General features: G+C 42.4%; 1 protein-coding gene across 5 annotated transcripts in view; it reads right to left on the reverse strand.

Annotated features, from left to right (window-relative positions):
* Positions 1 to 2700: 2700 nt before the first annotated feature.
* The window catches only part of CROCC2 (ciliary rootlet coiled-coil, rootletin family member 2), a 993480-nt gene continuing 971209 nt past the window's right edge, over positions 2701 to 24971 (reverse strand). For all 5 annotated transcript variants that reach the window (XM_033959482.1, XM_033959484.1, XM_033959480.1 and 2 more), the window contains 3 exons: positions 18513 to 18644; positions 10459 to 10638; positions 2701 to 2820 (listed from right to left, as the gene is read on the reverse strand). In XM_033959482.1, coding sequence (XP_033815373.1) covers positions 2737 to 2820; positions 10459 to 10638; positions 18513 to 18644 — 396 coding nt within the window. In that variant the 3' untranslated portion in view covers positions 2701 to 2736. The remainder of the gene's footprint in view (positions 2821 to 10458; positions 10639 to 18512; positions 18645 to 24971) is intronic.

Consider the following 24971-nt stretch of genomic DNA (forward strand, 5'->3'; position numbering starts at 1 on the left):
GGTCACAAACTCTAATAGATGTTCCTCTGTTCCATTCCAGAATATCAGGATATCGTCTAAATATATTTTCCAGAATGTTATAAATTTGTATTTATCTGATGTATAGATATATGTCTCTTCAAAGTGTTCCATGTACAGGTTAGCAACCGATGGGGCCACTGTGGCTCCCATGGCTACCCCTTGCATTTGATGGTAATATTCATCTGCAAACCAGAAGTACCCTTGCGTTATCACTAGACAACTCATTCAAAAATGCTGTAGATATCCTTTCTGATGTAGTTCTTTTATTTAGCGTAACATTAATAATATCCAGGGCTCCCTCTTGTGGGATCTTGGTATAGAGGGATACCACATCTAGAGTAGCTAGTATTAGGTTCCCTTCCAGGTTCTTTATTTCTTCCAGTATTCTTAATATGTGCAATGTATCTTTTACATGGGACTTTATCTTGAATGTTTCTGGTTGCAGGAACAGGTCTAGAAATTTTGAGAGTGGTTCTAAAATCAACCCTCATGAAGATACTATGGACCGTCCCGGTGGTGCTTCCATATTTTTGTGTACTTTAGGTAAAAAATAAATTTTCGGCATCTTAGGGTGTTCTTCTAATAAGAATTTTTTCTCTCTTGATGTGAGCATACCTCTTTTATGTGCTGGAATCACTATTTGTTTAATTTCTTCCTTTATGGTTTCAGTTGGATTATTTCTTAATTTTCTATATGCTTCAGTACCCATCAATTGTCTATATGCCTCTTTCTTATATTGTAAACATGATTGTACAATTATAGCACAAAAAAAACGCCATCTTGAGAAAATAACTAGATAGGGGCAACGTTAGGTAAAGGTAAGCAAGAATGGATGTAGTATTATGAGTTTACCTAAAAAATCTGATAATACTAACTGATTTAGAACAAATAGTTGGAAAGCAGGTAAATTTAAAACCAATTGACTTGAAGCTGCATGTGGCGCAGTGGTTAAAGCTACGGCCTCAGCACCCTGGGGTTGAGGGTTCAAACCCACACTGCTACTTGTGACTCTGGGCAAGTCACTTAATCCCCCCATTGCCCCGGGTACATTAGATAGATTGTGAGCCCACCGGGATAGACAGGAGAAAATGCTTGAGTACCTGAATAAACTCATGTAAACTGTTCTGAGCTCTCCTGGGAGAACGGTATAGAAAAATAAATATATGATATTACTTTCTTTTTATGCATAGGGGACAGCCTTGAAAAAGCCTGAACGGCAAAACATGTTGGCAGTGTCCCCAGCCGACAGAATCTTGAAAAGATAAGTGCTTAACTTTCAAATAAGAAAAACTTTTTAAGTAGATATTTAAATTATAAATTATTCAACACAAAAGTTATTAATTTTCACTTAAAAGATAAAAAAGGAAAAAGGAAAGGATAAAAATGGATTAATGATGATTTCTGCAGTCTTCTAAAAAAATCACAATAAATTACTGCACAAGACTGATGATCCAAAAAAAATATGATATTTACACAATAATAATGTTTGCAGGTCACATATTATTGAATAGGATGATGTCATAGGCTGCACAGAATTCTGTGACATATTGGCTTAAATCAGGGGTCTCAAAGTCCCTCCTTGAGGGCCGGAATCCAGTCAGGTTTTCAGGATTTCCCCAATGAATATGCATAAGATCTATGTGCATGCACTGCTTTCAATGCATATTCATTGGGGAAATCCTGAAAACCCGACTGGAGTGTGGCCCTCAAGGAGGGACTTTGAGATCCCTGGCTTAAATGGAATTAAAGGAAATCTACTATATTCACAGGGTTTAAGGAATTCTATACTATTTCCTAAAATGAATTCAAACTCATTGTCAAAAAGATTAGCAGGATGGGCAGCCATTAGTCTTTCAATAATTTGTTGAATAAACTTTGGGAAATAGCCTGTATCCAGGACATTTTGATGAACAGCACATGGAAGCAGAGTAGGTACGTCATCATTGTTTTCTTGCATGATGTTTCATGGACAACCACAGTACCCTACCACAACATATCATGAAAAATTTGCAGTTAACCCATCTTGCTGCTGAATACAGTATGTTTGCAAACATTTGTCGAATGAGCAAGTTTAATTAAGAAACACACAAGGGGTAAAATGATTTGACAAAGATTATATAGTGTTCCCATACATTGTTTGGAGTTTACTAACAGTGCTCCCAGCTGGGACACATTTCCTCCTTGTGTCTGATTATAGATTTGAATCTCTCTAATTTTGAGAGTTTCTCTGATTTGAGTTCCTGAGTCTAAAACTGAAAAGTCTTACATGAGCCTTGAATGTGCGTTATGAGGTATGCACTGGGTCATCCTGCTAACTCGTGATTCTTTGAGTGTTTGAAATAAAGTACTTACTAATGAGTAAATATGAGTATAGGCCATCTAGTGACCAAAGTTAACAGTACTACTGCCTGATGAGTTATTAGAACCTCTCTTTTTATTCAGATGCAATTTCGTTTAGTCCCAGGTCCACATCCTATGTTTGTCTATTTCAGTATTTCTCTGACTTCTGCCAGGACAACTAAGCTGTCCCATTGTGTCATTGATGGCGTCACTTTGGCCTTTTCTTTCAGCAGTCCTAATAAGTGACAGCACCCAGAACCTTAGCTCTTCAACCATAGTGATGACTATATTAGACTCTGGTTTTGTTAAAAGCTGATGGTGTGGCTTGCAATTCAATGAAACAGGAGGGACTATAATAGGATAAATTGGCTCTATTCACTTTCCCAGTCGAAGGGCCTGACTGATGTATAGCTGTCTCCGGTGCAGCTCCTGTTCCAACTGCTCCTTCAGAGAGTTCACCTGTAAGAAGAAGAAGCAGTAACAAGTAAGTCTGGCACAGATGTCTGGAATCATATCAGGCTTCTCCTATATTGCTGTGTACTGCTGACAGAAAGGCTAAGTTTTGGGAGCGTGGTAGAACTGTTTTCTCTTCTGTACTGTGTCCTGGTTTGCCTTCTCTATCTCCTGGGATTTTTTTTGTTCCTCTATTCTCATTCCTCCTTCTTGTGTCCACTAATTGTCAAGGTTGGTTGAGAACATTTTCTCTCAGAGTTGCCTGATCAGATTGAAAGTATTTTATTATCTATTAATTTCCAGTATCCTATAAAACACTGTGATGTTATCTTTTCAGATAACAGTATATTAAATAACATATATAAAGAGATATATTTTTTATATTATGACATCTTAATCTGAGTATAAATGTTTTGCTGAACATGCACAAAAATCTAGTACCAAACATGCCCATATTCAAAACTGCAAAATGTCTATCTTGTTATTTTGAAAATGGTTGTGTTTGTTCTCTGTGCGTCTATCCTCTGTGGGTATATCTTTTTGAACCATTGTCCAAAATACCCCCATCCAAATGAAAAATGCACAGAACAAGCCACTGGGATGTAGGAGGGACCAGCATTTGTACTAGACTAGCCACATAGACATCCCAGCAGGGCAGTAAGACACCATAGGGGGGTACTGTATTGAACTTCACATAAAAGGTCCTAGGCACACATCTCAGCATAATCCCCTTATGGTTAGGGATACCAGATTTTACTTTATTAAAATCCGTTTCCTTAAACTTGCACCCAGGTCTGCCCAGTTCCACCCATCCCTGCCCCCCTTACGCCCCAGAACTGCCCCTAATCATGGAAGGGATCCATGTAAAATAAAGGTCTAAGTATAGCTGTTAATTTTAAGATTGTACTAAAGACACTACAAAAATGGCTTGTATATATTAATAAAAAACCCTTTGATCACTTAAAAATCTGAAATAAAATTGCCATCTAAAAATTATTTGATAACATAATTCATATGGGTATGAAGACTGGGTCTATCATTTTTCCATTTTAGTTTTTAATTTCTGCTTCCCCATTACAGACAGGACCACAGAGTGTTTCTTTTTGTGTGCTTGTTTTTTTTTTTTAGCTGCCCATATTTCAGGCAGATCTAAATCATTGTTCTTATAAGAACATAAGAACATAAGAAGCGCCATCTCCGGATCAGACCTTCGGTCCATCAAGTCCGGCGATCCGCACACGCGGAGGCCCTGCTAGGTATACACCTGGCTTATTTTATAGCCAACCATATCTTTATATGCCTCTCTCAAGGAGATATGCATCTAGTTTGCTTTTGAAGCCTAGGACTGTCGATTCCGCAATAATCTCCCCTGGGAGAGTATTCCAGATGTCAACCACTCTCTGTGTGAAGCAGAACTTCCTGATATTAGTCCTGAACTTGCCCCCCCTTAGCTTCATTTCATGTCCTCTTGTCCGTGTCAAATTGGACAATGTAAATAGTTTTTTCTGCTCTATTTTGTCGATTCCTTTCAGTATTTTGAAGGTTTCGATCATATCCCCACGCAGTCTCCTTTTCTCAAGGGAGAACAATCCCAGTGTTTTAAGTCGATCCTCATATTCCAGTTTCTCCATACCCTTCACTAGTTTAGTTGCTCGTCTCTGCACCCTCTCCAGCAGTTTTATATCCTTCTTTAAGTAGGGAGACCAATGTTGGACGCAGTATTCCAAGTGGGGTCTGACCATTGCCCTATAAAGCGGCATTATAACTTTCTCCGATCTACTCGAGATTCCTTTCTTTATCATGCCCAACATTCTATTTGCCTTATTTGCCGCTGCCGCGCATTGTGCCGATGGCTTCAGGGTCCTATCTATCAGTACACCCAGATCCCTTTCTTGTTCACTTTTTCCCAGAGTTGCACCTGACATTCTGTACTCGTATTCCTTATTTTTACTGCCTAAATGCATTACCTTGCATTTCTCCACGTTGAACTTCATCTGCCATTTCTCCGCCCAGAAATGGATGGATCCTAGACACACTACAGCTTATAATAATTTCTCCGCCCAGAAATGTGAATGGATCCTAGACACACTACAGCTTATAATAAGCTTTGATTAATTTTATTTTGATATCATGTTAATGGTCATCAGTTATGTGATTTATGGTACAGCAATGAAATAAAAACCACATTGTGAACTCAAATTCAAATTCAGTTCTACATTTAAATTCAGGAGGACCCAAAATATGGGATGTCCTTGACTAAAAAGATAGACTTTGTTATTTAGACCTTGTACTTGTCAGGGCCAGCTTTCAGAGAGGTGTTTTAATTGAGCAGCTGTCCACTGGAGGGATTAAGGCAGGACACCTTCTTAATCCCCTAGTGGTTGCTGCCCCGCTTCCCTCTCCCCTTAATGTGAAACTGACAAGGGATACTATGCTGTATGACAGCTTTGGGTATTATGGACATTCTTAACAGAGCAGCATACAGATTTATTTATTTAATTTTCTATACCGTTCTCCCAGGTTTACACGAATTTATTCAGTTACTCAAGCATTTTTCCCTGTGTCTCAGTGGGCTGAGACAGGGTAAACTTTGGACCAACAATGGAGAAAAACAACAAATGGAACAAACACAACCTGTATCAGGGGGGACCTCCGAACCAGAGATGGCATAGAACTGATCAAAAAAAGTGTTTACAGAGACAAATAGAATAAGAATTTTAACATAAATAGCAAAAGGAATTGATAATAAATTTGATAATATTTGTAAGATTTAAGGAGAAAAGGAGCTGAAATGAGGTAGATAATTAATAAAGCTGTAGAGAAACCAGGATAGGGTTAACCCTCTCTGACCCTGACATCTGGAAGTGGACCTTACTTCTGTTTTTTTCGACTGGAGGTCGGAGCTAGGTCTAATGGAAGGGAACGGGTAGGATTTGATAGGGTTGGGTTAAGGAGATTGGGGGTTAAGCGGGAGGGAGGATGTGTGCAGAGGGAGGTATGTATGAGTTATGATTGGTGGAAAGATATGTATGGATTTGAAGGTCAATTGGGAAAATATATGTTATGGACTGTATCTATGGCAATTTTATGTTGTCATATAGCTGAACGAGTTTTTATGTCCCTGAATGTTTGGGGACTAAATTCACAGCGTAAAAGACAACTCTATTTTCAAGTGGCTGGTAGAGTTAAGATGGCAATTGGTTTTTTACAAGAAACGCACTTAACACCAGCCCATGAAAGATTTTTCCACCATGCTCATTATAAAGAAATCTATTTTGCTTCTACCAAACTGAAACCTAAAACTAATGGAGTTGCTATTATATTTGCTAATTATCTATCTGTTGATGTTAAAGAGGTGATCCAGGATAAAGAAGGTCGATTTTTGCTTCTAAATATATCTATGGGGGGGGGGGGGGGGTCAATTATATACTCTGTTAAATCTTTATGCTCCCAACACGAATCAAGGTGTCTTTTATAACAAAGAAAGGGATATATTGACACAATATGCAGAAGGGAAAATTATAGTAGGAGGTGATTTCAATCTTACCCTAAATGTAAAGCTGGATAGCTCTAGTATTGGTGTGAATTATAGTAAAGCTGAGCGATGTCAATTACGTCTATTTATGGAGACATGGGACCTGATTGATATTTGGAGACAACACCCGACAGATATTGATTATACTTTCTATTCTGATGTTCATTCCTCATATTCTAGAATCAATCTCTAGCTGGTGGGGAAAGATCTGATGGAGCTTGTTAGCTCCTCTTCCATTGAAACTAGGATATGTTCTTCCCATGCTCCAATTTGTTTGAATCTAGTGATACAATCTGCCCAATTTGATAGAAAATACTGGCAACTAAATGATAGTCTCCTGCTAGACCCTGCACATGTGCAACAACTGGGTAAAGATCTAGGAGAATATTTACAATTTAATGATATAGGAGACATCTCTCCAGAGATTCTTTGGGAATGTCTAAAAGTGGTTGTGCAGGCTAAAATAGAGCGGGTAGAATATTGGCCCATAAGTTGAAAAAAAGACAACTTTGCAATGTTATTACCTGTGTACAGGGCCTGACTAGGGATTGCACTACCTTAGTCCATATTCAGCAAGCTTTTATTAATTACTATCAACAATTATATCAGCCTGAATATATAGTGAAAGAAATGGACATTCGTGCTTACCTGGATCCTATACAGCTACCTAGTCTTACTCCAGGGGAAGCTATGGAACTCTCCCTCCCCATGACAGTGGAAGAATCAATGATATGCCGGTGGAAAAATCACCAGGACTAGATGGTTTTACTGTTAAATTTTATAAGACATTTCGAATGATATTGATCCCCCCTTGTTGCAATTTTTTAACACCTTGGTAGATAGACAGGACAGGGAGACGTTTAGCTGGTATAACTTTGATATTAAAACCAGATAAAGATCCAACATCCTGTTCCTCTTATAGACCTATTTCACTGTTAGACATGGATTCTAAACTGTTTACTAAGATTCTAGTTAAACGTTTACAAACGTATATGCCGAATTTAATAGTTGATGATCAATCTGGATTTGTATGAGGTCGTCAGACTTTCGATAATATCCACGAGTATGTCATATATTGTGTAAAATTGTTGGTGGAAACGATTTGACTCTTATCCTAGGTATCGACACCGAGAAGGCATTTGATAGGGTTTATTGGCCCTGTTTCAAGTATTAGAAAAGATGGGGATATCTGGAACTTTCCTACATTGGCTTCGATTGTTGTATATGGCCCCTTTGGCTTCAATTAATGTCAATGAAGGATATACTGAATGTTTTACTTTGGGGATGGGGACCCGACAAGGTTGTGTTTTGTCACCAGTGCTTTTTGCACTAGTCATGAAACATCTTGCACAATTGGTGCAACAGACTTCAAATATATCAGGTATAAGCTGTGGTGGATTGGAGACAAAAATACTACTAGTCGCAGATGATATTCTCTTTACAATATGGAAATTCTAACAGCTTTTGGACAGATATCAGGATTTTGGATATATATGTCTAAATCAGAAATTCTGGATCTTACCTTGTCAGACTTAGATCGCGGATGGATTTCTAGTAATTATTCTTTTAAATGGGCACAACAATCATTACGATATTTAGGGATTAATTTGACAAAACATGTAGATCAGCTATATGCTGCCAATTATCCTCCTCTTTTGAAAGTAATTTGGCAGGATATGGAGAGATGGAAACATCTAAATATTTCCTGGTTGGGCAGGGGACAAACAATAAACATGGTGGTGTTTCCAAGATTGCTGTACCTTTTTTCAACCTTACTGATCCCATTATCTATAAAATTATTTTTACAATTAGAGTGGAAGATATTCGCTTTTATTTGGCAACATAAGACTCCAAGAGTATCTCGAGTGATGATGTATCAACCTAGAAAATTGGGAGGAATGGCAGTACCACAATTTCGATATTACTATCAAGCAGCCCAATTATGATATTTAGTCAATTGGAAATAGGAAAGAGAAAAATAATGGGTGCGTAAGGAGCAGGAGACATTGGGTGTGTTTCCATTGTGGGTGATACCCTGGCTCCAACTCCCACAACTCACTATAATAGCCAAGAAGTCTAATCCTATATTATGACATACTTTTGATCTGTGGATCCAGGTACGCAGGCGATATTATGGAGATAAGAACTACTTTATGGAAGCAACTATTATATATATGCCTAATTTTGCTCCAGGAGACGTTGATGTGGCCTTCCATCTCTGGGGAAAGAAAGGTCTCAAAACATTAGGCCAATTGTTGGAAGATGGGAAAATTGTCCCCTTTGAAGTACTGAGGGAAGAATATGGCCTCTCATTAAGTTATAATACCATTTGGGGTGCATATGAAACTTGGATCAGCTCTCAAAAGGATAGTCACATTGATCTTTAAAAATTTTTTATATAATCTTTCTCTTACACCATATGAATCTCCTGCACACATCCTCCCACTGGGGTGGGAGGGGGGAGGGTTGGGATATAATAGGCATTTTGAAATCTTTAGCATTTATTATGAAATAAGATATACAATCAAGTTTCAAGTTTAATAATTGTTTTGATTAATCGCTTTGTCAAATTTCAAAGCGATGAACAAATTAAAATTACAATTTCAGGGGAATAATACAAACAGAACAATACATATTAACATACAATATTTAAAAAAAAAAATAAAAAAATTTTACGACAACAAACTAAAAAACACAAGGAAGGAAGGGAGATGAAATACAAATCATTATAGGAAAGTAGAACAAAAAAGGGAGAATACAAAATGAATAACAAAAAGCAGTGTAATATAATACAATAAAATATTCTAGACTGCAGTAAGTTTCATCAATTATCAAAAGCGTCTTTGAAGAGAAATGTTTCTAAGTTATTTTTGAATTTCTCAAGATTCTTCTCGTCCCTTAAATAAATTGGAAGGGCGTTCCATAACTGAGGTGCCGTAACAGAAAAAATAAATTGTCGTCTTGTATTGATGACCTTAAGGGATGGAATAGTTAATAAATTCTGTTCATTAGATCTAAGGGTTCTGATTGGAGAATATGGTATCAGTAATTTGTAAATAAACGCTGGGGTTTTATTAAGAAGAGTTTTTTGAAGGTGAGTATGCATAGTTTATATGTTATCCGGTGGGAGACTGGGAGCCAGTGTGCGTCTTTTAAAAGAGGTGTTACATGATCAAATTTCTTAGTTTTGGTTATAAGTTTTATGGAAGCGTTTTGAATGATCTGTAATCGTTTTATTTCATTTAAGGAGATTCTTTTGAAAAGGGCATTACAGTAGTCAATCCTGGAGATCACCAATGAATGAATTAGGATGTTAAGTGATTTAGAACATAAGAATTTTGAGATTGATCGAATTTGTCTTAATCTGTAAAAGGTTGTTTTAATGATATTACTAATGTGATCATGAAAATTTAATTTGTGATCAAAGGTCACCCCTAAAATTTTGGTATTACTAACTAATTGTAGGGGAACATTTTTTATAGAAATGGGAGCAGTGAGGGAGAAATCGTCTTTCCAGGGGAAAAGCATCACATTAGTTTTTTTTATATTGAGTGCTAATCTATTTAGGTCTAGCCAACGATAAATTTGATCAAGTTTTTCATTGATCGCTTTAATATCTGATGTTTTGTTTTATGTATGAATATATAAACTAGATGTTTTTTAATTGCATTACATTTCAATAAAAAAGGGAAAAAAAGATTATTCTGAGAGAGGTGGCTTATAAAACAATGTAACTGCATGCTATTAAGGTAAGGTTTTACCATGCACTTGGTAATTTTTTTTTTTTTTTTGCATACCACATTATGGCCCCCCTTTTTCAAGCTGTGTTAGGGTTTTTATTGTGGGTCACTGAAGTAAAAGCTCTCATGCTCATAGGAATTCTATGAGTGTCGTAGCTTTTACCACAGCATCCCACAAATAAAAAACCCTAACACAGCTTGATAAAAGGGGGCCTATGCCGTATTTTAACATGCACATAAAAATTCTGCTGAGTCACACAAACCTTTTTTTCACCTACCCCTGCTATTCTAACAGGTTATAAATAATCTAGGAAGGGAATGAAACTTGCAACATCTAGTCCTATTGTCCTAGAACCTTCACTCTTTTACCTGTTCTTCCAGATTCTTCACTCTCTGCTTGTATGCCCTCTCTCGCGAATCCAGGGTTCTCTCTGCCTGGAGCTGAGTGCTTCGCAGCCTCTCTGTCTCTAGTTCCAAATCCTTCTGGTGCCGAGATGTCACTTCCATAAGGTGCTGAGTATGCGCCCTTTCCAGGTCTGCTATCTGTGCCTAGTAGTAAAGTCAAAGGATTCATCAATTTCACAAGCTTCTTAGAAACTGCTGTTCTCCCTATCCTTTTCTACTAAACTGAGGTATAAACCTAGTTATATTCACAACACCTTAGAGCCCCAGTATTGTTATGTGTGTGAGATGAGGAATAGAGAGAAAGCACAGAAGTTTTCTTCTGAATGCTCTCAGTGTGACTGATTAGAGAAAGTGAGTGATTAGAGCCCTAACATATGGAGTCACTGGAGACAGAAACTGTGTCTGAATTCAAGAAGGTGTGGGATAGGCACGTGGGATCTCTCAGAGAGAGAAAGAGATAATGGTTACTGCGGATGGGCAGACTGGATGGGCCATTTCGCCTTTATCTGCCATCATGTTTCTATGTAACTCTTTGGAAGTGTGTTTGAACTTCTGTTTATCTTTTTACTGTGCTTGAATGCAAAACACATCTCTGTGGAGCTCATTTTCAAAATAGAAAATGTCCAAAAAGTGGCATAAAGATGGAAATTTTTCTCACCAAACCCTTCCAATTTGCTATTTTCATAACCAATTTTCTAGATGGATTTTTAGGCTGTTCATCTACAGTTCATCTAAATCTGAAAGGTGCATTTTAGAGGCATGATGAAGGCGGGACTAGGGTAGGCTTATGACTTTTATTTTTTTACCATAATCAAACATATAGGGCCCCTTTTACAAAGCCATGGCACTGAAGCCTATAGGAACTGAATAGGCTTCGGTGTGTTTACTGAAGCAGCATTGCTACAGCAGCTTTGTTAAAGAGGCCCTTAAGAATATATCCAGGTCACAATTTGCGTGTGTGGGCTAGATGTTTATGTTTATTAAAACTTGATATACCACCGAAGCTTATGACAGTTCTCAGGAGTTTATAAAATTAAAATACATTTCATGATTAAAGGAATGCTATAAAAATATAGGACAGGCCAAGCAAGTGCAATCTCACAGACAAGTAAAATAGACAATAAACAAATACTAAACAAGTAATAGACAAATAATAAATAGACAAATTATTCCTTGTGTAGATAAGGAAAGCCTCAGTATTCACCAATTGAAGAATTAATAGATATGGTTAATTTGAAGAATTTCTTTCTCCCCACCCAACCATTTGAAAACAATGAGAGGGGCATAATCAAAAATACCATCTAGTCCCTTTTTGGACTAAGTCCTTAAATTTCAAAGCAGAAGCAGGGAAAGTGTCCATAACCAAACCAAACGTCCTTGTTTTGATTATGGCCTTCCTCTGCCTAAACGCCCAATCACCACTATGTCTAAAAGTACACCCACACGACGTGTACACTTTTTAGCCATAATGAAACAAAAAAACGCCTAAGCCCCAAACGTCCAACAGAAGGGCTTTTAGGCGAAGGAGGAGCCAGGCCTTCGCCTAAAAGCTGGATTCTGTAACCGGTATCTGTCAAAAACAACACCGGTTACAGAATCCCCCCCCCAACGATCCAGGCAGGAGGGTGCCCAAGCCCTCTTGCCATGTTGAACCGCCAACCCTCCCCCCCCCAACAACATCGGGGCAAGAGGGAGCCCAAGCCCTCTTGCCCCGCGGTACCCCTGATGATCCCCGGTGATCGTGTCCCCCCTCCGCCGAGTACGATCAGGCTAGGAGGGAGCCCAAACCCTCCTGGCCCCGGCGACCCCCCCCCCCTCCGAGTACGATTGGGCCAGGAGGGAGCCCAAACCCTCCTGGCCCCGGTGACCCCCCACCAGAACCCCAGATCACCCCCCGCCGACCCGCAACCCCCCCGGCCGACCCCCCACCCCCTTTCCCGTACCTTTTTAAAGTTGGCTGGACAGACAGGTGCCAAACGGGTGCCGATCTCTAGATAGCAGCTGATGTTGACTATCTGAGTATAATTTTAAATGCCACAGCTAGTGTTTAAATGACATGCTGACTCTGGAGTCTCATTATTGATTCAAATGTTCTTATAACATCATAAGTGGGTGCATATAACTTTGTCATTTTCTACTTCTGTTGCTATTTACAAGGGAAAGGGAAGCACAATGGAAGAGTTTGAACCCGTCACAGAGATCCAGGTGAAGAAATTTCTGAGAAGAGTGAAACCAGGCCCACTATCACTCGACACATGCCAGATACACCTGATGAGAGAGCTCGAAGGCCCGGGACTCTCCTACCTCATCGACCTTATGAATGAATTATTACAATCTAGACATGTTCCACTTATAAGGAAACTCTCAGTCATCAGGCCTATACTAAAGAGTAAGGAAAAAGACCTAGAACAGGGATGCCCACACTTTCTTGGCTTGTGACCTACTTTTAAAATGACCATGTCAAAATGATCAACTAACAATAAAATAAAATAAAAAAACACAAAGCACACTGTACGCAGAGAAAATGTTATTTATCATTTATATTCGGGGTTTTTTTTCCAAAGAGGTCAAGGCAGATGACTAAAATATGCAATGTCACCTCAGTAACAACTATACAAAAATAGACAAATACACCCCCTTCCCTTTTACTAAACCGCGATAACGTTTTTTAGCACAGGAAGCTGTGCTGAATGCCCTAAACTGCTCCTGACGCTCATAGGCTCCCTGTGCTACAAACTGCTATCGCGGCATAGTAAAATGGGGCCATAGTGCAAAATATAGACAGCAGATATAAATTCGGACACATTTTGATCACTAAATTTAAAATAAAATCATTTTTCCTATCTTTGTTGTCTGGTGATTTCATGAGTCTCTGGTTGCAGCTTTTTATTCTGCCTGTACATCCAATATTTCTTTCTTTCTGGCTCCTGCATGCTTCCTCTCCTCCAGACTTCATTCCATTCCCCAACCAACATCTCTCTCTGTCCCTCCATGAGTCCAACTTTTTCTTCCTCTCTCCCTGCCCCCTCCCCTTTCTTTCTCTTTCTTTCTCTCTCCCTGCCCCCCTCCCCCCAAGCTACTGCTGCCAATTTCTCCCTGCTTCCCTGACGCCAGGCTTGGCGCGTACAAGCGCCGGGCCCACAGCCTTCCCCCATGTCAATTCTGATGTCAGAGAGGAAGTGACATCGGGGAGGGGGGAAGGCTGTGGGCCTGGTGCTTGTACATGCCTGGCCTGGCATTGGGGAAGCAGGGAGAACACAATGCAAAGGCAACGCGAGTCTATCACAATTGACCTTTTGGCACCCCAATCTAGACGATCCCTACAGACTGGTAGCCAATCAACTGTGGATATCTAAACTAATAGACAAACTAGCCTGCCAACAAATATCAGACTTCATAAAAAAAAACTCATCTAAGCTAGACCAAGCCCAATCCAGGGTTCAGAAGACACCTGAGCACAGAAACCATGCTAGTAGTAGTACAGGACCAGGTTCTCAAACATCATGCAAAAGGAGAAGACATACTGCTGGGATTCCTAGACCTCTCGGCAGCCTTTGACCTAGTCCAACAGACATCACTAAAATCAAGATGCATAGAATTGGGCCTCAAAGGAAAATTCATTCATGGATACAGTCCTTTTTATCCAAAAGACTAATTAGGGTAGAATGGCAAGGGAACACACAAGCGACTGGAAAGAAACAGACATAGGGGTACCACAGGGATCTGCTATGTCACCCATACTGTTCAACATCTTCCTCTAACTGCTTGGGAAATTCATCAGGAAACTGGGATGAGAAAGCTACATCTACACAGATGACGTCCAACTGATAATCCCGCTAAAGAGACAGGACACGTGAATCAAGTCATCCCTAGAGAAAATCTTTGGATGGTTCCAAACAAATGGACTAGTAGCTAACAAGGATAAAACGGAACTACTGTACTTCTAATTAACAAATGGGGAGGAAATAGCCAGAGATACCAACTAACTCTAACCATACCAGAGATACCAACTAACCATAAAATCATTAATGGAAGGGGTGAGGAACCTAGAAGTATGGTTGAACCCAAACCTAGACATGATGTTACAGATCAAATGCATTGTAAAAATATATATGGAAAACTCTACTGGGTTAGAGGACATAAACCCTACCTTACCCATCAAGCAATATCCAATGTTTCTCTGAAAATAAGACCTATCCCAAAAATAAGCCCTACCATGATTTTAAAGATGCTCCTACCCCAAGAAGAAGTCCTAGTTAAGATCGACCCCTGAAGTCCCCCCCCCCCCGAATGTCCCTAACACTCCCTGACTCCATCCCTGACACTAGTGCTGCCTGATTCACCAAAAAAATCAGACTCATCAATTTAGTGACCCCCTCACCCAGGTAAGATCTGACATACCTCCGTTCTAAGGCTTCCTAAAGCAGCAGCGGTGGCAGCGCTCTGAATGGGCTGCTTCACGGCCTTCCCCACCAGGGCCTTCCCTCTGCTGCATCATTGATGACATCATCAGTGATGCAGCAGAGGGAAGGCCCTGGCGGGGAAGGCCTCAAAGCAGCCCGTTGAGAGTGCTGCCGCCACTGCTGTTTTTGGAGGCCTAATTCGGAGGTATGTCAGTCTCACAGTGGGAAGGTGGGTGAGGTTCTGCAGCAGAGGGGGATGGGAGGGAGGGATAGAAAGATGTTGCACTAGGGAATGGGTAAGAGGGGAGGAAAGATGCTGCACATGAGGGGGGGGGGAGAAAGGAAAGAGGAAGAATTGGGGTGGAGGAAAGGAAAGGAGAGATGACTGTTGTACATGAAAAAAAATAAGACATCCCCCCAAAATAAGCTCTATGTTTTTTGGACCCAAAATTAATAACCCTGGTATTCTCAATCTGACTACTGCAATGCAATCCTGCTAGGCGTTCCGAAGTACGTGGTCAGGCAGATTCAAATGGTTCAAAATACAGCAGCAAGATGTCTGCCTCGATTTTCCCAGCAGAAAAGTGCCACCCCGCTACTGAAAGAGTTGCATTGGTTCCCAATTGAAAGCAGGGTGAAATTCAAGATCTTGTTGCTGACATACAAAATCATTCATCTCTCAGAACCGCAATATCTAGCAGCCAGACTACATTACCATACACCAGCACACATCCTGCACTTGAGCCAAGAATACCTGTTGGAAATACCCTCCTTCAGAGTCATCAAATACAAAAGCTTTAGAACAAGAATGTTCTTAGTGATGGCTCCAAGATGGTGGAAGTCCCTTCTGAAGCAATTAAAACTAGAAAAGCACACCGGAAAGTTTAAGAAAGGGATAAAGACCATCCTCTTTACAGACTACTTTAACTAATAAAGCAACATAGAGGCAATAGCTGGCTAGACCCCATTAGAAACACAACATAGAACACGATACAGGTACAGTGGTGCCTCACACAACGAACTTAATCCGTTCCAGGAGCAAGTTTGTTATGTGAAACGTTCGTTGTGTGAAACGCGTTTTCCCATAACAATACATGTTAAAAAAAATAATTCGTTCTGTAGCATAAAATATGCTAAGATGACATAAAAAAAGATAAATTTTTGGTTATTATTTTTATTTAGATACATCTAAAAACATAATTGTTTTTTAAAACAACACACATTTTTTAAATTTAAAGACAGACTAAGTAGAGTCTAATTTTACAGTGAGAGGGCAGAGTCTCAGCGGCAAAAACTGGGACTTAACTGTTCATTTTTTTTTTTTTCTACCGTGTTTCCCCGATGATAAGGCAGGGCCATCAAATAAGACAGCCCCCCCTTTTTAGAAAAAAATGTAAAATAAGGCACCCCCCCGCAAATAAGCCACCCACCGATACCTGCGCTTACCCGAATCGGGTGGTACGGTGGGTGACTCCGTGTAGTCCCTGGCACCCCCAACACGATCGGGGCAAGAGGGAGCTCAAGCCCTCTTGCCCCCCCGACTCCCCGACACGATCGGGGCAAGAGGGAGCTCAAGCCCTCTTGCCCCCCCCGCCTCCCCGACACGATCGGGGCAAGAGGGAGCTCAAGCCCTCTTGCCCCCCCGACTCCCCGACACGATTGGGGCAAGAGGGAGCTCAAGCCCTCTTGCCCCCCCCCGACTCCCCGACACGATCGGGGCAAGAGGGAGCTCAAGCCCTCTTGCCCCCCCCGACTCCCCGACACGATCGGGGCAAGAGGGAGCTCAAGCCCTCTTGCCCCCCCGACTCCCCGACACGATTGGGGCAAGAGGGAGCTCAAGCCCTCTTGCCCCCCCCCGACTCCCCGACACGATCGGGGCAAGAGGGAGCTCAAGCCCTCTTGCCCCCCCGACTCCCCGACACGATCGGGGCAAGAGGGGGCTCAAGCCCTCTTGCCCCCCCGACTCCCCGACACGATCGGGGCAAAAGGGAGCTCAAGCCCTCTTGCCCCGCCGATTCCCCAACTCCCCGACAATATCGGGCCAGGAGGGAGCCCAAGTCCTCCTGGCCACGGCGACCCCCTAACCCCACCCTGCACTACATTACGGGCAGGAGGGATCCCAGGCCCTCCTGCCCTCGACGCAAACCCCCCCTCCCCCCAACGACCGCCCCCCCCAAGAACCTCCGACCGCCCCCCCAGCCGACCCGCGACCCCCCTGGCCGACCCCCACGACACCCCCAACCCCCTTCCCCGTACCTTTCTGTAGTTGGCCGGACAGACGGGAGCCAAACCCGCCTGTCCGGCAGGCAGCCATCGACGGAATGAGGCCGGATTGGCCCATCCGTCCCAAAGCTCCGCCTACTGGTGGGGCCTAAGGCGCCTGGGCCAATCAGAATAGGCCCGGGAGCCTTAGGTCCCTCCTGGGGGCAGGGCCTGAGGCACATGGTCGGGTTGGGCCCATGTGCCTCAGGCCCCGCCCCCAGGAGGGACCTAAGGCTCCCGAGCCTATTCTGATTGGCCCAGGCGCCTTAGGCCCCACCAGTAGGCGGAGCTTTGGGACGGATGGGCCAATCCGGCCTCATTCCGTCGATGGCTGCCTGCCGGACAGGCGGGTTTGGCTCCCGTCTGTCCGGCCAACTACAGAAAGGTACGGGGAAGGGGGTTGGGGGTGTCGTGGGGGTCGGCCAGGGGGGTCGCGGGTCGGCTGGGGGGGCGGTCGGAGGTTCTTGGGGGGGGGCGGTCGTTGGGGGGAGGGGGGGTTTGCGTCGAGGGCAGGAGGGCCTGGGATCCCTCCTGCCCGTAATGTAGTGCAGGGTGGGGTTAGGGGGTCGCCGTGGCCAGGAGGACTTGGGCTCCCTCCTGGCCCGATATTGTCGGGGAGTTGGGGAATCGGCGGGGCAAGAGGGCTTGGGCTCCCTTTTGCCCCGATCGTGTCGGGGAGTCGGGGGGGCAAGAGGGCTTGAGCTCCCTTTTGCCCCGATCGTGTCGGGGAGTCGGGGGGGCAAGAGGGCTTGAGCTCCCTCTTGCCCCGATCGTGTCGGGGAGTCGGGGGGGCAAGAGGGCTTGAGCTCCCTCTTGCCCCGATCGTGTCGGGGAGTCGGGGGGGGGGCAAGAGGGCTTGAGCTCCCTCTTGCCCCGATCGTGTCGGGGAGTCGGGGGGGCAAGAGGGAACCAGGCGGAGAGAGGGCAGTTAAGCGCAGTGCCTGCGCGGAAGGATGCAGCTCGGGCGACTTCGTTGTGTGAAACGAAGTTCGTTGTACGGATCAAGACATAAAGTTCGTTGTGCGCAGCGTTCGCTGTGCGAGGCGTCCGTTATGCGAGGCACCACTGTATTATATGTGCAAATATGTAGGATTTAGTATGTACTAGTATTATATGTGTATATACGTAGGATGATTGATTATGGTATAAATGTGTCTGTATTGAAAACCATCTCAAAAAATGCTAACTCTGTATTGTAACACCTTTACAGAAGCTCATATAAACTGTTATGAATTGACTTCCCAGTCATTAGTAGCGGTACAGAAGCTTTCGATAAGCATAAACATACATTATACCCCTATAAATGACATGAAGCAAGGTTCATCAGTGCCCAGTGATAAAGTAGGTCCTGACCTGAAGCTGCTGGTTCTGCCTCTGGTAATCAGCCAGTTCCTGTTCCAGGCTGGTCAGTGACTTGTTCAGTTGACCTCTCTCTGCACAGAGCCTAAGGGCATCATCCTCTTTCCTTAGCTTCTCACGCTCTGCCTGCAAAGAGGATAAAACACATAAGATTGGCTCTAGGATTGCTCTCTGACAAGACTGGAGGTTTGAAGTTTGAAGCCTCATGAGACCAACCTCAAGCTTTCTTTTTTTATCTGTGCATATTTATCTACTGCTTCCATATCATGTGCTGAGGTCCATATCAACAATACTCAACATCACAAATAGTTACCTCATCTAGCTCAACCACATTCTTACATATGGCATTTATCTTTCTGGAAATGCCTGAACAAAGCTAGGATATCTTGGGATTTGAATTCATTAGAGCAGATCCAATAAATTAGCAGCAGCAGAAATTTCCCTTTCTGCTCCCAACCAGAAGCAGCAGCTCTTTCTCCCTCCACAGGCAGCAGTAGAAGCTCCCCTATCTTCCTCCCTGTGGATTAGCAGCTTCCCCCTTCCCCAGGACTAGTGGCAGCTGTTTCCTTCCCCATCCAGCAGCAGCTGCTTTCCCCACTCCCTGACTAGCAGCAGCTTTTTCTCTCTCTTTTTAACTTGGGGTCATTCCTTATCAAGTGGTCCAGTGGTCTCCAGTCGACCATCTCAGAATTCCATGACATTTTACATATGAGTAGCCTAAGGTCTTAAACTAAGCAAAATATTAGACTCAAATATGCATTTGGTCCTGAACTAGAGCATCTGATGTGAGAGGTACTCTTGTAAGTCTGCATGCGACTGGAACCACAGTGGCTACTTTCTGTATCTACAGTATATAAACTCAAGGCTGGTTTTAGACATGCTAGGGCCCAGGGAAGAAATTAAGGAGGAAGTTCCTCTTCTACCTGCCCCGCTCCCAATTTTCCCACCCACAATTACTACCACATATAAAAAAGACTTCTTCACGCACAAAGCACAGACAGACCTTCATCAAATACAGAACAATGGATCACAAATTAGAAATAGAAATATGAATACCAAAACTGAACTGGAAACCCCAAAACATTAAACTCAGCAAGTACTTAATTTTGTACAAATCACAATCAGTGGCATAACTATGAGAGGGGGTTGGGCCTCCTGCTTTGAGCTTAGAACCCTTCAAAATGAACATCTCCCTTTCTGTAGCTGGTGGGGATCCCTAAGCTTCACCAGCTGATGACCACCTGCTCCCCTCCTCAGGTCCAGTGACTAGAACTTTCCACATTCTGCAGCTTGCTAAAGGATTTCAGAGCTGCTGCTGCTACCTCTCCCCTCCCCCCCCCCTCACCTTTCATGCAAGCATGAAAGCAGTGGCAGCTTGAAGATACAATCACAAGCTGTAAAGTTTGGAGATTTCTGGTTGTCAGACTAGCAGAGGAGGTCTTCAGTAGGCAGGTTTGGGGATCTCCACCAGCTCAAGTATTTTACATTTTCCATTCAAGCGTGGAGAAAATTTGGTGCCCATCCACCCATTTTGGGCTCCAGATCTTCCCTTCTTCCATCCCAAATTAGCTGTGTGGCTATGCCACTGAATAAAATACAAATATATTTGTGATGCACATATCCCAAAGCTAACATATTCCAGTTAATAGTAAATTTAGAATAAAATACTTTTTTCTACCTTGTTGTCAGGACATTTTGGGTTTCCATCATCTTGGTCCCAGTTTCTCTTTCTGCTTTTTCTCTATCTTCTACTAATTCTCTTTCTAGTGTCTGCTGTCTATTTTTTCTCCTCCTCTCTTGCTTCATTCTCTCACTATGCCTATCTCCAACATATTGATTTTTCCCTTTCAGCTTTTCTCTTTTTTTTCTTTTCTGCCTCTGTCTACTCAAATCTCACTCTCTTTCTCACCCTTCTCCTTCTTTTTAAATTTTCAGCTACCTATCAATTTTCCATCTCCTCTTAGTCCCTAGCTCTCCCATTTCTCATCTCACTTCTTTCCCGGCCTCCTATTTCTTTCTATTTACTCTCCATTACTACATTTCTACCTCTGTACTCACTGTTTTCTTACTCATCTTCTTGTCATCTCCCTCTTGATTTCAACCGCATGGCTCACCACTTCCAGAATCTTCCTCCTTCGCTCTACTCGTCAGGTTATATCTGCTTGTCCCTTTCTCTCCATCCCATAGCATCTTCTTATCCTACCTCTCTTCCCTCCTCCCATGGGTCCATCTTTCATCCCCTCTCCCTAAGAGAGAGAGATGCCAGAGCCTGGGGGGAGGGGTAAGGATTAATGAGAGAAAGCCAACATGGTTTTAGTCAATGGAAATCTTGCCTTACCAATCTACTGCATTTCTTTGCAGGGGTGAATAAACATACGGATAAAGATGAACCGGTTGACATTGTGTATTTGGATTTTGAAAAGGCATTTGACAAAGTACTTCATGAAAGACATCTGAGGAAATTAGAACGTCATGGAATAGGAGATAACGGATTGAGAACTGGTTGAAAGACAGAAAACAGAGAGTGGGTTTATATGGTTAATATTCTCAATAGAGAATGGTAAATAGTGGGGTTCCTCAGGGATCTGTGCTGGGAACGCTGCTTTTTAACATACAGTGGTGCCTCGCATAACGAACGCCTCGCACAGCGAACGCTGCGCACAACGAACTTCATGTCTTGCTTCCTACAACGAACTTCGTTTCACACAACGAAGTCGCCCGAGCTGCATCCTTCCGCGCAGGCACTGCGCTTAACTGCCCTCTCTCCGCCTGGCTCCCTGTGCAGTGGCGGACCGTCGGCTCGCAGGGGCCCGGCGCCTACTGCTGATGCGTTGGGGGGGGCGGAGCTACTCTCGCCGCTTCCCCGATGCTAGAAAAAAAAAAAAAAATGAACAGTTAAGTCCCAGTTTTTGCCGCTGAGACTCTGCCCTCTCTCACTGTAAAATTAGACTCTACTTAGTCTGTCTTTAAATTTAAAAAATGTGTGTTGTTTTAAAAAACAATTATGTTTTTAGATGTATCTAAATAAAAATAATAACAAAAAATTTATCTTTTTTTATGTCATCTTAGCATATTTTATGCTACAGAACGAATTATTTTTTTTAACATGTATTGTTATGGGAAAACGCGTTTCACATAACGAACTTTTCGCATAACAAACTTGCTCCTGGAACCAATTAAGTTCGTTGTGTGAGGCACCACTGTATTTATCAATGATCTGAAGATGGGAATAACTAGTGAGATAATTAAATTTGCTGATGACACAAAGTTGTTCAAAGTTGTTAAATCACAAGAGGGTTGTGAAAAATTGCAACAGGACCTTGTGAGACTGGAAGACTGGGCGTCAAAAGGGCAGATGACGTTTAATGTGAGCAAGTGCAAAGTGATGCATGTGGGAAAGAGGAATCCAAACTATAGCTATGTGATTCTGGGTTCTGTGTTAAGAGTCACTGCCCAGAAAAAGGATCTAGGTGTCATTGTTGAGGATACGTTGAAACTCTCAGCTCAATGTGCGGTGGCTAAGAAAGCAAATAGAATTTTAGTGATTATCAAGAAAGGAATGGAAAACAAAGATGAAAATGTTATAATGCCCTTGTATCGCTCTATGGTACAGTCACACCTCGAATACTGTGTGCAGTTCTGGTTGCCGTATCTAAAAAAAGATATAGTAGAATTAGAAAAGGGATAGAGAAGGGATAAAAGGGATGGGTCGACTTCCCTATGAGGAAATGCTAAAGTGGCTAGGTTTCTTCAGCTTGTAGAAGAGACAGCTCAGGGGTTATATGATTGGGAGAGAGTGTCCACACCCTGAGATTGTGGGTTCAAACCCACACTGCTCCTTATGACCCAGGGCAAGTCACTTAATCCCACCATTGCCCCAGGTACATTACATAGATTGTGAGCCCACTAGGACAGACAGGGAAAAATGCATAAGTACCTGAATAAATTCATGTAAACCATTCTGAGTTCCCCTGGGAGAACAGTATGGAAAAGTATCCAGAGTCTGGTTTCTTGGTGGTTTTTGATTAATGGTGAGTTTGCGATTACTTATTCCATACTGGTTGAGGGTGTTTCTGTGTTCTGTGTGTATGAAAGACATGATTTTCTGTTAGCGCTGACTGTGCAGGATCGATCTGTACTAATCTAGTTTGTTAAATTTTACAAAGGATGTATTGATAATCTAGTGCTCACTGCAGTGTGTAAGATTCTGCCTTTTCCTAGGTACACTCTTATTGTGCGAGTTGTGGATTATTACTAAAAATCATGCTTTTCAAATAGAAGAGGGGGGTGTTAAAAAAATGATTGGACCTTGGTGTCACGTATGCTAAGTATGTCACTGGTCCTTGCATAAAATATGTCATGTTAAAAATGCCCTCGTGAACTTTTGCTTTAATTTTGACTTGTTTTCAGGGCAAAATATCTCCATATGTGCCATTTTAGATTTTTTTTTTCTTTTTCATACCATAAGAAAGAGCATCATTTCTTCTACAAAGGACAATGGTTGGCATCTTGCTCCCAGATCTTCTGTGGCCTTTAAAACTACTTGAAATCCAAGCATATTCCGTGATGCATTGCACATTGTGAATATATGTTGGATTACTATTACAGGTTCTCATCATTCTTGCATTGGTCCATGGTGGCTTTTCCACTTCCAGTTCAAAGAACTTGTAACCCCATTGCCTAAGTGTCACACCCAATAGCCAGGCAAGGTCAGCTACAGATCAGGGATCAGTATTCACCACATGAATAGAAGGTGAATTGAATCATCTCCCCCAAATGGATCTTTAATGTGGGTTCCTAAGCCCAGTGGGTTCTTGCCAGTGGTTCCCAAGCCAGTAAAGTTAAAGCACAAGTTCACGAGGGCATTTTTAACATGACATATTTTTGTAGGGACTCTTGCTGGACTGCTCATAATTTATATATGCACAGAAACCTGCATAGTTAATATACTTGTAAAGTTATAAGGCATTAGATAAAATATTTTCAAAGTTATTGATGACCAAAGGATGAGCCTCGTTTAGTATGATGAATTTTTTGGCCCATTTTGCTGGGCAATAATGAAAAAATTAATTTAATTTAGGCAATTTCTTCAGTATATCTAAATTCAGCATCAAAAACTGTATAGATATGCCAAATTTGAGCTTTCTACAGTTTTGGATTATGTACTGTGGATACTGAAAGTAGCCACTTTGGTTCCGGTTGTATGCAGATTGACAAGAGTATCCCTCACATTGGATGCTCTAGTTCAGGAACAAATGCATATCTAAGTCCATTGGCGTAGCGAGAGTGAGAGGTGTCCGGGGTGGTGGTGCCCCTCCCCCACCCCGTCAAACTTGCGCACCCCTTCTTGTTCCCTGTACCTTTTGTACTTCTCTGATGTGAACAGCATGCCCGCGTCGGTGTTGGCTCGCCTTTTGAGGTCACTTCCTAGGTGCAGGACCCGGAAGTGATGTCAGAGAGAGCGCTGATGCTGACATGGGCAGTAATGTTACTCATGCCGGAGAAGTAAAAAGGTATGGGAGAAGGTAAAGGGAATGTGCAGCAGGGGAAGGAGCAGGGCAGGGGGTGGAGACAAGGAGGGGTGCCAGTGCCCCTAACAAGATGGCACCCAGGGCAGGTGAGCCACCCTCCCTTTACTATACCACTGTCTAAGTCTAATATTTTGCACAGCTTAGTTCAAAACCTTAGGCTACTCATATAGAAAATTTAATGGAATTCTGAGATGATTGACTGGTAACGTTTCAAAATTAGACCATTTGACATGAAATGACATCTTGCCTAAGTTAGCGCAGTGATTCATTCAGAGAGCCTTGAGGCCTTTGCTAGGTTACGACCCACCTCCAAGGAAAGAGGAAGTTGCATCATCAGAAGCAGGCCACTACCTAGCAAAGGTCTTAAGGCTGCCTGAATGAATTGCTGCACTGATGCTACTGTAAATTAAAACATAGAAAGCTGCTGCTAGTCCGGAGGAAAGAAAAAGAGTGCTGTTCAGCCAGGGAAAGGCAGGAAAGAGATTTTTAAAAATGATAAAAGATGCTGTAGAGGAGAAGAAGGAAGGAAGGTAGGAGACATGTATGTGCCGCAAACCCACAGCTAATGGTTCGCATACTCCATGAGTTGGGAACCTCTGCTTAAATGATGTAAACAGAAGTCAGTTGCCAACAAACTTGGATATTGTGAAAACCCAATAGTTCTGATAAACAGCCAGGGGGCACGAGAGGACATATGAAGTGTGGGATATGCATGATGCTGGAGATTCAAGATTTTACACACCCGGTTTCGGGACAGACATTTAAACTGAAGGGATTTACTTCCTGTGTGACTGAAGGGGTAATCTATGTGATCATGTGCCCCTGCTCTCTTATTTATGTAGGTCATACTTCCTGCAGACTAAAGACACGATTATTGGAACACAAAACCTGTTTGGCCACTCGGCGATTGGAAGAGTCTCTG

Source organism: Geotrypetes seraphini, chromosome 9 (assembly GCF_902459505.1).
Source record: "Geotrypetes seraphini chromosome 9, aGeoSer1.1, whole genome shotgun sequence".
NCBI lineage: Eukaryota > Metazoa > Chordata > Amphibia > Gymnophiona > Dermophiidae > Geotrypetes > Geotrypetes seraphini.